General features: G+C 43.7%; 1 protein-coding gene across 8 annotated transcripts in view; it reads left to right on the top strand.

The window, feature by feature from the left end:
- Entpd5 (ectonucleoside triphosphate diphosphohydrolase 5) overlaps positions 1 to 15,568 on the top strand; it is a 36,118-nt gene that overhangs the window by 4,129 nt on the left and 16,421 nt on the right. For 4 of the 8 annotated variants that reach the window (XM_087553321.1, XM_087553324.1, XM_087553323.1 and 1 more), the window contains 4 exons: positions 8,877 to 8,949; positions 11,310 to 11,589; positions 12,971 to 13,050; positions 15,112 to 15,255. In XM_087553321.1, coding sequence (XP_087409447.1) covers positions 11,376 to 11,589; positions 12,971 to 13,050; positions 15,112 to 15,255 — 438 coding nt within the window. In that variant the 5' untranslated portion in view covers positions 8,877 to 8,949; positions 11,310 to 11,375. Of the gene's footprint in view, positions 1 to 7,382; positions 7,479 to 8,876; positions 8,950 to 11,309; positions 11,590 to 12,970; positions 13,051 to 15,111; positions 15,256 to 15,568 lie in introns of those variants that run through there. The other 4 variants (XM_087553318.1, XM_087553320.1, XM_087553319.1 and 1 more) reach the window with 2 other exon arrangements.

Here is a 15,568-nt window from a genome sequence, read left to right as displayed (position 1 = left end):
GCTTGCCTGTCACACTGTAATCCCTGGGCTTGATCTCCAGCACTGGGTGTACTGGGTGTAGTAATGCATGCCTGTCATCTCGGGACCAGAAAGTAGAAGCAGGAAAATCAGAAGATTGGGGCCATCCTTAGCTACAAGGATAAATGCCAGCCTAAGCTATATGAGAGCTTTTCTCAAAAACATTTATTCTCATAGATAATTATTACTGTTAGTTCTTTGTAAAATATCATATTTTTAGTAATTATTTCTTCCAATATAGCCATTAGCATAAACTAAAAGCTAATTCTTTAAGAAAAGTGACCCTTAAAAAAAGAAAGAAAGAAAAGTGACCCTGGGTTGGTGTGGTAGTGTATATCTTTAATCTCAGAGGAAGGAAGAGGAAGGTTGATCTTCGTGATTTCAAGTCCAGCCTGGTCTACATAGGGAGTTCAGGCTAGCCAGGGCCTTTCAAAAAAGAAAGGAGTGGGGAAAGAAGGAGAGACAGAGAGATATACAGGGATATAGGAGAGACAGAGAGACATACAGGGATATATATATATATATATATATATATATATATATATATATATATATCTCCCTTATTATCTCTTATTCATGGAGCCATCTTGCCAACACCCTTGGAGAAAGGCCAAGATACTTCATTTTGGTGGTAGTTCTAGAAACTACACTGTTTTGAACCTCTGTATTCTCTACCAAAGAACTGGATATTGTTATTCGGTCAGCTGAATAACATACATATGTTTTTTTCATATCCTGCTTTCATATATATATATACATATATATATGAAAGAAGAGAGGAGAGACCCAAAAATTTGTTCGTACTTTCATGTCACAGATCCTACAAATACTCATCTGTTTAAGAAATATTGCCTGTCATAGTGCTCATATTCATAATACTAGCACTGTGGGGACTGAACAGGAGGGATTCATGCACCATTGTCTCAAAGACAAAGCAAAAAAAAATTCAAATGTTTACTGCATACAAAGTACATTCCAAGCTCCCTGTTAGTCTATGGGGTACCTGAGAATAAAAGAATCCCTACCATAAAGGTACACAGACACACACACACACACACACTCACACTCACAATACACACACACACACCCTCACACACACACAGAATACACACACACTCACACACACACAATACACACACACTCACAATACACACACACTCACATACACACACACTCACAATACACACATCACACACACACAATACACACATCACACACACAATACACACACTCACACACTCATACACACACAATACACACACACTCACAATACACACATCACACACACACTCACACACACTAACATACACACACAATACACACACACTCACAATACAAACATCACACACACTCACACACACACAATACACACACACACTCACACATTCACAATACACACATCACACACACGCTCACACACACACACACCATCCATAAATAAATAAATAACTCACTCTGATTTTAAAGTCATAACTAAGGGGTGAGTGTTTGAGACAGGGTCTTGAGATGCCCACAGTGGCACATACCTACAAGGAGGGCAGTAGATCTCTATGAGTTCAAGCCCAGCCTGATCTATGTAAGGAGATCCTTTCTCAAATAGTTAAATAAAAGTTAAAAATTAACGAAAAGGATATAAAAAGAACTTAGAATGTCAGAAGTGTGTCTCTTATCCCGCATATTAAAGTCAACAGCTTACGACTTGAGGGCCATACCTGTGCTTGCTTTAACTTATATTACTGAGTTGTTGGTTGGTGGGGGGAGTGGTGATATTTTTAGATTTTTTTTCTTTTTTTTTCTGGAGCTGGGGACTGAACCCAGGGCCTTGCGCTCGCTAGGCAAGTGCTCTACCACTGAGCTAAATCCCCAACCCCATATTTTTAGATTTTAATGGGAGTAAATTGTCACCATATAAAACCCAGCAAGTTTTATAAACCTGTGCTTTTAGATTATCCTTTAAAGGATTACATGTATTGATTTAGTAGGGGTGGGTGTGGGAATCTATGTGCCCTGATGTGGCTGTGGAATTAAAGAATTACTTGGGGAGTCTGTTCTCATTCTGGCCAGATTTGGCAGCCATGCCCTAAAGTGGGCTGTCTCACAGCAGAGCTTATCTTCAGAGAACTACATAGAAACATGGGCCCATGTTCCATTATCACACCAATCAGTGGAAATGGTGAAACAAAAACAGACAGACAAAACCCCCAAACCTATCCCTTTAGTGAATAGTGTTCTCCAGTTTACCACCATCTCGATCACGGCCTTTTGTTCTAGGTAGACTCTCACTGAGGTATTTGAGTTTGTAACCTCTGCTGTAGACAGGAAGAAGGTGATAAACATTTTTATGTATTTATTCGATAAGCAGTTCAGTAAGCATGTGTGAGGTCGCTCAGAGTTAAGTAGTTAGTGTTAGAGAAGCATGAGCCCCTGCTGCGCAAGTCCTCTGAGTAGAAGTTGTGAGAGGAGTGTCTTAGGAAGATGGTAGATCCAGATTTCAGAATAGCATCAATGGTGTCCCACAGACCAGTTAGGGACCATGACAGTTCAAGTCTGAAGTAATAAGGACCAGAATTTAGTTATCGGTGGAACTAGGAGGAAGAAGGAAGAGGGAAGGACGCTGCTAATGTAGACTTGATAAGAATGTTGACTAGAGGGCTGGAGATGGCTCAGTGGTTAAAAGCACTGACTGCTCTTCCACAGGTCCTGAGTTCAATTCCCAGCAGCCACTAGGCTCAAAAACATCTGGAATGGGATCTGATGCTGTCTTCTGGTGTGTCTGAAGATAGCTACTCATCATATATATTAAATAAACAAAAAATCTTTAGAAAAAAAGAATGTTGAATATAGACAGCAGGAGAGAATAAAGTTAAAAACATAAACAGTTTGTGTTTCCTGTGAGGAAAGACGTGGTGCTCCTGAAAAAGTGGGAGATTAGCCAAAGGATTTGTTCTCTCTTTGTAGAGGTGTAAAGCTGGAGGGCTGCTGTGCAAGTGCCAGATTAAGGTAGCTCTGGTTCTGAATTACTGTCTTGGGGTAAATGCAATTTAATTTTTGATTATTTGTGTGTGTTTGTGTCTGTCTGTCTCTCTGTGGTATGTATACATGAGTACAGGTGCCTGAGGAGGCTAGGGATGTCAGATTCTTTGGAATTGGAGTTATAGGCAGTTGTGAGCCTCTGAGAAGTCAACTCAAACTTGGTTCCCCTGCAAGAACTGCAGAGGCTTTTAACTGCTGGGTTATCTCCCCAGCTTCTCTCTCTCTCTCTCTCTCTCTCTCTCTCTCTCTCTCTCTCTCTCTCTCTCTCTCTGTTTGTTTAAATCCTAGTACATCCTAAGATTCTAAGGGATGCCAGAAGTGTTTATTGTTAACAAAGTGTCAGACAGAAAGCTTCCATTGAAGAACTGGTGTGATATGGCTCAGGTATATAAGATTATGACCTGGTGCTTGTTGTGCAAGCATGAAGACCTGAGTTTGGATTCCCAGCATCCACTCAGGAAGCCAGGCATGGAAGTACATACCACTGACCTCTAGTGCTGTCAAGTAGAAACAGACAGGTCACAGGGCCTTGCTGGCAGTCATTCTACCTCAAACAGTGAGTTCTGCAGTCAGCAAAAGACCCTGTCTCAATAAAGTGGGGAGGCTTCCCCTCTGACTTCCCCCTGCATGCACACTGAGGCGTGTGCACACACGTGAACATGTGCACTGAGGGGCATATGTTCCCACAGCCAAATTTTAGTATATGCTAGACTTGGGCACTGATCTGTTCAGGGCTGTGTAGGGTTACATCATGGACCCTGTCTCCAAAATCAAGGTTCTGAGCCCTGTATATGTTTTCCTCTATGCTCTTACTTGTGAGAAAGTTTAATTTATATGTGAGGGACAGTGAGAGATTCACAATAATAAATGATAAAATAGGATAAATAGAACTATGCTTTGATAAGAGGATATTTGAAAGTTATGAATTGTTCATTTTTAGAATTTTCCAGTTAAGTATATTTTCCAACAGCAATTATCTGTGAATAATTGAAATTTTGTTAGGCAAAACCAAGGATAAAGGGACTGCTGTAAATACCTCCCACAGTAAATACGAGTTTATGAGGTAAAGACAGCTTATCACCTCATATTTCTCTATATTTATTTATTGGGGCAGTATAAACCCCTCTCCAATTAATGGTGTATTCTTATCTAAAAGACTGATTCTTCATGCATGGCTAAGAAAAGACCTTGTGATTGTGAGGGAGGGGGAGCAATACAACAGCTGTCTCTGGAAGGTAATTATTGTCCTCACTCAGTCAAACCTAAACAATAGAGAATGAAGGCGTGTACTGCCACGTTCATTTGATATAAAAACCCACACAGTTTCATTGTACAGAATGAGCCTTATGGGCCCTAGTGGTCTGTGTCTAACACTGTTCTGATGGGAATCAGATGCAGAAGGAAGGAGTCTTGACTATAAGAAGGAACTTTACATTTGTTGTAACTACCAGCACTTCGATTCTAAGCCTTTACTGGGAGTTAGAGGATGCGATTTGAGGATTGGAGGAGTTTATGAAGAAGGGGGGATCTTAAAGAATTGTGTTCACTACCCTTCTGATGGCCGTGTGCTCTGACTAGTGTGGTGAGGTTTGGGCTGGGCTTTTGGGGCAGAGAGCCTTCCCTGACCCCCAGTGTGAGACGAATCACCTCACTTGGAAAGTCTGACTGTTTGCTCTTGCTCTGTTTCCATTTACACAGATTTAAAAATAACTCCTTGCTGATGCTGTGATAAAAATTGATTTTTTCATTAAGCCTTTTTATTAGTTTTATTAGTATTTTAAATGACACGTGGTTAAGTGTTTTTGTGATTTTCAAAGCTGTGTTGGCTGTCAGTCTTAACCCTTTCTACCAAATACCTCTTCAACACACCATTAATCTACCATTCTGTGGTTAGAAACACTTATGTAATTTTATATTTATCCTCCGAGTATTTAGTTTCAGTAGATTGTTCAATTATTTACCAACAGAAATAGTGACTTACATATTTTTTTACTCTTTCAGAAATGTACCTGACTTTTATTTGAAATTTTTAATTTGGTTTTGGTAATAGAAATGAGCAGAATATTGTATGACATGAAGTTTTAAAAATGGATTTTTTTTTCGGGGCTGGGGACCGAACCCAGGACCTTCCGCTTCCTAGGTAAGCGCTCTACCACTGAGCCAAATCCCCAACCCCAAAAATGGATTTTTTTAAGTAATAGGATGAGATTATCAACATAAAGTAGAAAACTTCAAGGGATTTTAAAAAGCAGTATCACGGGGCTGGGGATTTAGCTCAGTGGTAGAGCGCTTACCTAGGAAGCGCAAGGCCCTGGGTTCGGTCCCCAGCTCCGGAAAAAAAAAAGAACCAAAAAAAAAAAAAGTAGTATCACATTTTTACCAATTTTCTTCTTTTTATGACCTTTTTGTTTTTATGTAACTCTGGAACTTCCTAGGCTGACCAGGCTGACCAGGAGCTCAGAGAGGGAGTCCTAGTGAGACCTTGGGGGTTCGCTCTGTCTCCGCTGCGCTGCGTGCTCCCTTAGTCCATTGGGCTGTATCTCTGGTGCCTAGGGTGTCCATGGGTGTCATCCAAGCCCACATGCTTCAGATAAGAAGTATTCCAAGGCTCTGACCCTTGGCATTAGTTATCTCCTGCCCCAGATGAGGCTTTATTCACTGCTGAACTCTCCCACACTTACCTTATTAGGTCTACCTCCCTTTTGCTTAGTGTGGCCTTGGCCATGTGTAGTCTTATAGTTAAGTTTATTATTCAAAACTGTTATCCGAGTTGCATTTTAAACTTGCCCTATGCTTAATGTTTAACCTGGTTAAAGACAGCTTTGCTCTGGCCTCAGATAAATTGGCACTAGGCTGGTTTCTGAGTTACTGTCTTCAGAACTTTAGGTGGACTTCTCTCGTCTTTCCTACCTTTTTCTGTTGTTTTCAATTGTTGGCAAAATTACCATAGGGTGTCACCATGGAACCATAAAGGAAAAGCATGCCTGTTCCTTTAACAGTCTGAGATAGTGTCTCCAAAATGACTTCTCACATTTGTCCTCTTTAGTCTGAAATACCCATGCTTTTTAGGCATACATTTCCCATGAGTCATCTCTTTAGGTTAATGCCTTCTTTTGACTCAGGATCTGCCTTGGCCCTTCATCCTTTGAGAAACCTCCCGTTCAGCTCCTACCCCCATCTTTCCCCTTCTAACAGTCACCAACTCTCACCCCTCCTGGCACCTTGCACACATTTCTGCCAGAGAACTTATCCCAACACCTTGTAGCCCTTAGTGTACCCATGTTTCCCAGTAAGTTTCCTCACTAAAACTGATTACCTTCATAGATCTATGCTCTAACGTGATGCCTGACACCAATGCCCAGCTTTCTAGAGTCCAATCCAGGAATGGAAACTGTCTTTAACTTTTCCACCCTTTAATATAAAAACAACCACAGGGGCTGGAGAGATGGCTCAGTGGTTAAGAGCACTTTTTGCTCTTATAGAGAGCCTATATTTGGATCCTGGCGCCCATGTGGTGGCTCCTGGCCTTCTGGAACTTCAGTTTCATCAGTGCCCTCTTTTGGCCCTCTTGGAAACCCACAAACACATGGCAGCCACAGGGTTGGCACATACACATAAGTAAAACATAAAATCTTCAAAAAAACAAGGGGTTGGGGATTTAGCTCAGTGGTAGAGCCCTGGGTTCGGTCCCCAGCTCCAAAAAAAAAAAAAAGGAAGGATTTCTTTTTTTTTACTTATTTTTGTTGTTTGTTCTGAGGCAAGATCTCATTACTTAGCTCATGCTGGCCTTGAACTGACAGTTATCCCTGGGTGATTTCAGACTTGCAATCCTCAAGCAAGCCTCCCATATGCTCAGACACAGGCCTATTCTACCAAGTCGCTCTAGAATTTAATTTAAGAGACCTCTGCCCTATGGGACATTGGTGCCAAACGCCTTTAATCCCAGCACTGGGGAGGCAGAAGTAGAAAGTTCTCTGAGTTCAAGGCCAGTTTGGTCTACAAAGCTACAAAGCTCCAGGACAGCCAGAACTACACAGAGAAACCCTGTCTGGCAGGGAGGGGGACTTCTGCCATTCTGATGGTTAGAATTTAGCAATTATAAAAGTAAATAAATCGGGGTTGGGGATTTAGCTCAGTGGTAGAGCGCTTACCTAGGAAGCGCAAGGCCCTGGGTTCGGTCCCCAGCTCCGGAAAAAAAAAAAAAAAAAAAAAGTAAATAAATCAATCATGAATGCAGAAAAAAGGTGGAGACCTTAAGAGTGGAAGATAAAGAGGCGAATGACTTAGCAAAATCTACACAACTACAAAGTAGCACGGGGTGACTCATTTGTGAGGCAAGGCTTGATTCAGGGCTCGACAAGGAGCAAAGAGCAAAGGCAAGCCACAGTGGACTCATGCACTCACAGCAAACAGGCAGACAGGAGCTGGTGAGTACCTGAGGGAGCCCGGGCCTCTTGCATTGAAGTCTCCCATATTCTAGAGGGCATGGAGGACTGGGGAATAAGCAAAATGTGAGGTTCTAGAAGGCTAGGCACGGGGACTAGTGTTTCGTCTGGTTATAAATGGTTGCCACACTGAGGAGGTCAAGGCCAGAGGATCTGAGTTAGAGACCTTAGCGGAATGCAAACAAACCCAAACCACCTTTGAAAAGCTCGGGGCAGGAGGTGGGAATACCAGAGCTGGTACCAAATATTTAAAACAATAGAAGGGGCTGTGTTGGGGGAGAAGAGAATGAGCAGGAGATTGTTGAAGAGAACAATCCTGAAGAGTGGACTTAAATCTATTGTTTTATTCTCCCCAGTCTGTAAAAAGGAAAACAACTGTCTACATTATTTTGAGTATCGTATAGAACTTGATGCATTTGGACAGCATGAAACCTTTGTGTAGTCCACACATCTGGGGAAATAGTCTGTCCTTGGCTGCGGGGAATCATGTTCTCCAGTGTGGGGTGATTAATCCTTTGAGAAAAAGTCAAGCTCCTATTCTGTGTTAAATGGACCTAGAGCCTGAGCTGTTAGGTCCAATTTTATCTCTTCAGAGTATGTATCCAGTGCCTGCTGTATATTATCAGTGTTCTAGCAATAAATACATCAGAAGCAAAACTAAAAACATCCCTGTGGATGGGTAGCTCACCTGGGGACAGAGAGGAGGAACATGGAGATAGTAGAGCAGTGTGCTGGAAGGAAGAAAGCACCATGGGAAGAGTAAAGGACGGGCACTGAGAAAGTGAGTGAAGGCTGTTGAAAGGTGACTGAGCCAGCTGTGCAAGCAGGTCACAGGAAATGCGGAGTCCTCCTATGAATTCCACATCACAAGCCCTTCTAACACCCGTCTTCAAAGTGACCAAACTTAAAGCAACAGGAGACTGCAAGTGGTGTTAGAAGGCAGGTCCTGAGGGCAGAGGGCATCTGTGTGTCCACTTGCTTTCTTGTAAACCCTTTACCTGACCTTCTACTTACACAAGAATGACTCTGCAGTTTCTCACTCCATGGAAACAGATACTGCATGTGTTACCCCCTTTCAATCTCTTCTGGAAGAAAACAAAGGTTTACTTAATGTAATGTTTGCTGGACTGGTTTACGGAAGTTACAGTAATCTAGAAAATCTGAGTGACCCCTAAAGGAGTTGAGTGACAGATTAAGAAAGCTGGTGCGTGGGTTTTTCAAAGAGAAGAGGAACCAAGTGTTAAGCAAAATCAGAAACAGCCAGGCATGGTGGTGCCTGCTGTTAATTACAGCATCCGGACTTGGAGGCAGGTTGGTCTCTTAGAGTTCAAGCCCAGCTAAGATTACATAAGAAAACCTAAAACAGCATTTCTGTTTCAGCTTTTTAAATTGGCCTACAAGACCAGCCTACTTGCTATAAAAGAAGAATCTGCCAAAGGGAGGGCTTTACAGAGTGAGTACAAATGGGGCCAGGCAGCTGCCCTTTCTGTGGTTGATTGCTTGGGATGGAGTTTTCTTTGTTTGGGATTCTGGAGGATTAACAATTCTCATTGTTTCTTTCCCTACATAATAGCTTTCATTCTTGGCCATAGGATAGAAGCTGAACCTTGGTGTTTAAATAGATATTCAAACTGCCCTCGTAGTATGTTAGTATAACCCTAGTTTTAAACTGCAAATACTTTTAAACTGCAAGTGCAGTTAGCTTCCATCTGCCTTACTTTATGTAATATATCATTTCTGGGGAGAGGAGTGTTTTAATCAAACCCTAGATGGCTAACAAAGGAGAGAAATCATGGACCTGTATGCATACTCCAGATATACCAAGGGTTCTATCTAAAGATAGAGGCCTGGGCAATAACTCTGGTCCCATCTTGTGAATTAACCAACCATTGTGACTTAACACAAAAATGCAGAAATGAAAGTGGAATCAGAAGACTGTTTGGAATAAATCTATAATAACCAACTAAGCAGGACTTAACCAACCACTGGAGGATAGCTGTCAGGAAGACACGACCTAACGCTGAGATGGCTGGAGATGTCCAGCGTCATCTCTTGGTTGTTACAGTAGGTATACTGGGCAGAGGGGGAGCATCTAGTGAGTGTAGACCAGAGCGACTGCTAAACAACCTGCTCTACACAGGACAGCTTATGACTAGGAACAGCAGCCAGAGGGCAGTGCTCAGGCTCAACTCTAGTTCTCCTTACAGGTTAGGCCAGCTACAAATCACCAAAACGCCATGCCCTGTCCTTTTGTTTTCCATTTAGTGTCTATCTAGGGGAAAAAAAGAGCAATGTTTAAAGCAACCAGGAAGACTTGGTTCCATTATTCTCCTGAATGCTACTATTTTGTGTTTGGGCTTTTTCAAGCGAGATTTATTTTATTTTAATTGTGTGTTTTGGGTGAATATGTGCATGAGGGTGTGGGATCCTCTGGATCTGGAATTAGTGGTCAAAACTACCCTCTGTGAGTGCCGGGAACTGAACTCAGGTCCTCTGTAAGAGCAGGGCGTGCTCTTAACCTCTGAGCCATGTCTCTGGCGCTGCTAATGAGGTTTTTATCAGAGATTTCAAGAACGTTCACAACTTCCTTTAATGGCTTCGATCATTATGATGGAAGGAAAGGTTCTCGTACATTTTTATTTTTTTATTTTTATTTATTTTTATTTATTTTTTATTTTTTTTCGTGATCCTCCTGCCTCTGCCTCCTTCAGCAAATCTTACCGGTGTGCGCCACCACAACTGGCTTTTTTTTATTTATTTATTTATTTATTTATTTATTTATTTATTTATTTATTTATTTTTCGGAGCTGGGGACCGAACCCAGGGCCTTGCGCTCGCTAGGCAAGCGCTCTACCGCTGAGCTAAATCCCCAACCCCTCGTACATTTTTAGAATGTCAATAATAACAACAGTGATAATGACAAATCCATTGTCTCCTCCCATTCCCCATGTCCATCTAGAGAAAGATTAGAAGATAGTATTAAAAAATCAACCTTGGGGTTGGGGATTTAGCTCAGTGGTAGAGCGCTTGCCTAGGAAGCACAAGGCCCTGGGTTCGGTCCCCAGCTCCGAAAAAAAAAAAAAAAAAAAAGAAAGAAAGAAAATCAACCTTTAAACAATACCCTATCGTTTTAAAACACAAAACCGTATAGGGAAGAAAAAGGAACACTTGCCGCATTCTCGCCTAACGGATGAGGCTATGGAGGCTCCGGGGTTAGGGAAAGTTCCAGTCTGGACTTCCTGATAGACCGAATAGTTGTGTGCTCACTCCACTGCGTCCAATGTCTTCATGCTGCGTTTCTCAGAGCTGTGCCATCTAACCTCTACCACACACAGTTCAAAGCAAATGGCTACCTAACACAGCACTGTCTTCATCCTTTCTGAGGGCACATTTCATATTACGGTTGCTTGGGCCAGCTGTGGTGGTGCACACCATCAATCCCAGTCCTTGGGAGGCAGAAGAAGGGGGTCTCTGTAGGTCTGTGGTCAGCCTGGTCTACAGAGTGAGTTCTAGGACAGCCAGAGCTACATAGACTGTCTCAGCACACACCTTTGAGACCCTACATTCAAAACTAGGTGTGGGAAAATATACTTTAAATCCCAGTTTCCTCTTGGAATCAGATACTCCTCAGAAGAGGAGCCTAAGAGCCTCTGCTGCCCTGGTTGAGCTTGTTGTACTGGTTATCAGGTTCCAGAAGGAACACCTTGGAGAGGTTAGGATTTCTATAAGGAGTTTATTTGTTGGTGGTTGGTTTGTTTAGCATAGGTTAACTGTAAAAGCCAGTCAACATACTGTGTATCTTTGTCCCTGAAGCCTCCACAGGGGTGTGAGCAGCACTGCTTCAGCAACAGAGCCTCAGGTCCACATCGTGGGAAGAGTATGGCCACGTCCTGGGCGTCCGTCTTCATGCTGATCATAGCCTATGTTGGTGGCACTGTCTTCTACAGAGAACAGCAGACTTGGTTTGAGGGTGTCTTCTTGTCTTCCATGTGCCCCGTTAATGTCAGTGCCGGCACCTTTTATGGAATCATGTTTGATGCGGGCAGCACTGGAACTCGGATTCACGTTTACACCTTTGTGCAGAGAACATCAGGTGAGCACCTATGGGGCCCTTCGCAGTCTGCACCTTGGCATCTTCTCCCAGAAACAGGGCTGAGTCTGCTGTGTGGGTTAGAGACCCTTCTAGCTGTTGGATTAGTTAGAGATGTAACTGGACACGTAGCTTGTTTAGTGTGGAATTAAGAGAGACTTGGGGACAGACTGGAGCTTAGTTCAGTTGGTAGAACATTCGCCTAATATTCACAAAGCCCTGGGTTCGATCCACAGTACCACATAAACCGGGCACGGAAGCACTTGGGGAGGTGAAAGCAGGAGAATCAGGAGTTCAAGGTCACTCACAACTACATAGGATATTTAAGATCAGTGTACAATACAAGATGTCATACCAAGCCCAACTCCTCCCCTGAGGATGCTCGAGTGCTGCTGCTACACCACTGTGAGAAGTCAGGGCAAAGTCCAAAGTGTGAACTCCACAGTGGTTCTCAGGTCTTCTCTCTGGGTACCCGTGTGCTGTCTACTGCCATTCTTAATTCTGAGATTCCTGGGGTTTGAACTCATTCAACCTAACCGTGTTATGTCTGTCTGGTAATAAGATCCCACACGCCTTACAACAACAGGCATTGTCTCAAAAGAGGAAAGGGGGAGTTTTGGTCCAAGTATACCTGTAATTTGTCCTTCATCTTCTCTAATGGTTAATACCCAAAAGGTCCAGAATATCATGAATGTTGGCAGTGATTCTGGGGAGAAGCATCCCTACAAGTTTTCACTGCTGTCCTTGGAAAGGGACTGAGGGGTTCTTGAAGACTAACTTTCTGAATAATCTGGAAAGCCTAAGGAGCTACAATTCAGGTTGTGTAGGGAGTTCAAGGCCAGTTTGGGCCACATATTGAAACCCTGTCTCAAAAGTTTACTAACAGTTTAAACAAATACAGGGTTGGGGGAAGGCAGTAAAAGCTAGAGTCCCAACAGAGACACGGTAACAGGGCCTCAAGGGCTGCATGACAGCGTGTGTTCTCCTCCCTGACAGTGCTGCAGAGCACTCGGCAGATCAGGGCGACCTCACAGGGAGCAGCGCTGGACAGACTGTTAATCTGTTAAACCATAGACCAATGTTGACATTAGCATCTGAAGCAGTCCACCATCTGATAATCATCCCCTCTTCTTCCTCCTCTTCTTCCTCTCCTCTTCTTCCTCCTCTTCTTCCTCTCCTCTTCTTCCTCCTCTTCTTCCTCTCCTCTTCTTCCTCCTCTTCTTCCTCCCCTCCCTTCCTTCCGTCCTTTCTTTTTTCTTCCTTTCTTTCTTCCTTTCTTCCTTCCTTTCTTTCTTTCTTTCTTTCTCCCTTTCTTTCTTTCTTTCTTTCTCCCCTCATCCATCGGTCTGTTTGTCTGTCTGTCTGTCTTCCATGGACAAAATAGGACAGCTCCCCTTTCTGGAAGGTGAAATTTTTGATTCTGTGAAGCCGGGACTTTCTGCTTTTGTGGATCAACCCAAACAGGTGAGTCTTCGGATTTGATGGCGTTTGTTCTCATTTGATGGATGGGAGGGAGCAAACCCAGGGGGAGGGCTCTGTGCCTGAGCTTTGTCCGAGGACTCTTCGTTTTTATTTGAGACAGCATCTCACTAAGTTGGCATGGCTGGCTTTGAATTCACTCACTGGCATAACAAGGTCTTATGATTATGATCCTACTGCCTCAGCCTCTTGAATAGCTGCGACTAGGCCAACAGAACCAGACCTGAGACATCAATTTGGTGTTTAGGGGTCTGAATCTTGGTAAGCCTACGACACCCCCGCCGTTAAACATCTCCTGGTGTTCGGTAGTAACACTGACGGGACATGAGGTAATTTCCTTCCTTAGTGACTAGTCTTCTGAATGACCATAACCGTGTACCCCAGACTCAACAAGGAGCAGGTAGAAGGTTACAAAGTAGATCTGTGGGGCTGAGCAGATGCCTCCCTGAGCAAGAGCGAGCACTGGCTGTGCAAGTGTGAGGACCTGAGCTCTGATGCCAACTCCCCCGTAAAAAGCTGGCCAGAGCATTGCGTGAGTGCTTGAACCAAAGTTCACTGGGACCAGAGCCAGGAGCATTGCCGGCCTTGCCAGCTGCCGGAGGAGGAAGGTGTGGTGATTGATACCTGCAATCCTAGCACTCGGGAGGCTGAGGCAAGAAAATTATTACCAAGAGTCGGAGCCCAGCTTTGGCTGCATACTGAAGTAGTGTTGCCTTTGTCTCGCTTTGACATCTGAGAGACCTTGTCCCAAACAATCAAGTTTACAAACAGGACAGTGTGAGCTTAAAGGGCTGAGACAGATTTTCTAGTTTAGCAGGTGGGATGTCAGGTGTGGTAAGGGCTGAACTGTTGAGAGCAGTCCATTAGCAGAAGATGGTCTGACTTTTAGGAAGGGTGATTGTATTGTGCTTGCTAAGGGGAGAGTGTGGTGGCTCACACCTGTCACCTCAGCATTCTGGAGGCTGAGGCAGAAGGATCAAGAGTTGAAGGTTAGCTCCGGCTACGTAATGACTTTGACTCAAAAGGTAGGGGTGCTTGTTATCAGGATGAAGTTTCTCTTGGGAAATACTGAGTTCAAACCCTTTTCATTGTTTTTATGGGTATGGGTGTTTCCCTACCCATCTGTCTGTGCATCATGTACATATAGTGTCTGTGGTGGGCAGAAGAGAGCATCAAATACCCCCCAGACTGGAGTTACAGATACTTGTGAGCTGCCATGTGTGTGTTGGGAATCAAACCTGGGTCCTTACAAGAGCAGCCAATGCTTTTGTCCGATGAGCTATCTCTCCAGCTCCAAAACAATCCGAAATAATAGTTCTAAATAGTCGTAGGTTAATGGTGTGCTGTGTGCCACGCGTGCTGGTATTTGTGATAGTAAAAAAGAAAAAGAAAGAAAGAAAAGAGAAAAGAAAGAACCAGGCTGAAGAGATGGCTGAGCAGTTAAAAGCACTTCCAGAGGCCCTGAGTTCAATTCCCAGCAACCACATGGTGGCTCACAACCATCTGTAGTGGGATCTGATGCCCTCTTCTGGTGTGTCTGAGGACAGCTACTGTGTATTCTTAAAGAAAACAAAAACAAAAACAAAAAAGAACCTACCACACTGTCCAAGAGATTATATAACAGTTACGGCTAGCATTTTGTGAGCACTGAGCCTCATCCAGTGTACACAGCAGCTTAGTGACAATGTGAGACACACCTGCTAACCCCTCCCTAGAACACCGAGTCCCAGGAAAGCTGAGTAACCCACATAAATCATGGCTAGCAAGCAAGCTCTGTGGCTCCAGCTCTTGCGTTCTCTGTCTAACTCTGGCTTAAGTCTAATTTACAGAAACATATAACCACAGCCGTTCAAATGACAGCTCTGCAAAAGAGATGGGTTCTCCTTTGACATGTCCCACTTCTCTAGGTTCTGCTTCTGAGGAGCAGAGAGGTTGGCGTACTCATTCCACCAGATGACACGTATTGCTCCCTGCGTCTCTCTTGCGTGAACGGACCAGTGCTGCTAAGCAGGCTGCCATTGGTTGACTGTGCTCTCTCTTTCAAAGGGTGCTGAGACTGTTCAAGAACTCTTAGAGGTGGCCAAGGACTCAATCCCCAGAAGTCACTGGAAGCGGACGCCAGTGGTTCTGAAGGCAACGGCTGGACTGCGATTGCTGCCAGAACAGAAAGCCCAGACCCTGCTCTTGGAGGTGACTTTTGGATTGGGATCTTGGTTAATGCTGTCTTTCTTTTACGGAGCCCTTTGCAGTGACAGCTGCTCTCAGTGACCCACCACTGCTCAGTCATTGTGGTGACTGGGATAGTAACTAGTCATTTCCATCTGAAATTATCACCCTTGAATGTAAAGCGTTTCTCCCCAAAGGTTCAAAGTATTCCCTTCTATGATGTTTTTATTGCTTTGTTTGTTTGTTTGTATTTGTGTGTATACACTCACGTGTGTCACAGCACAACATGGAGGTCAGAGGACAACTTACAGTCCATCCACACTTCCAACCAAGTGGA

The sequence above is a fragment of the Rattus norvegicus genome, chromosome 6 (assembly GCF_021556685.1).
Source record: "Rattus norvegicus strain SHRSP/BbbUtx chromosome 6, alternate assembly SHRSP_T2T, whole genome shotgun sequence".
Classification (NCBI taxonomy): domain Eukaryota; kingdom Metazoa; phylum Chordata; class Mammalia; order Rodentia; family Muridae; genus Rattus; species Rattus norvegicus.
The sequence above is the reverse complement of the archived record's forward strand: the minus strand, read 5'-3'. Positions and strand labels throughout refer to the sequence as shown.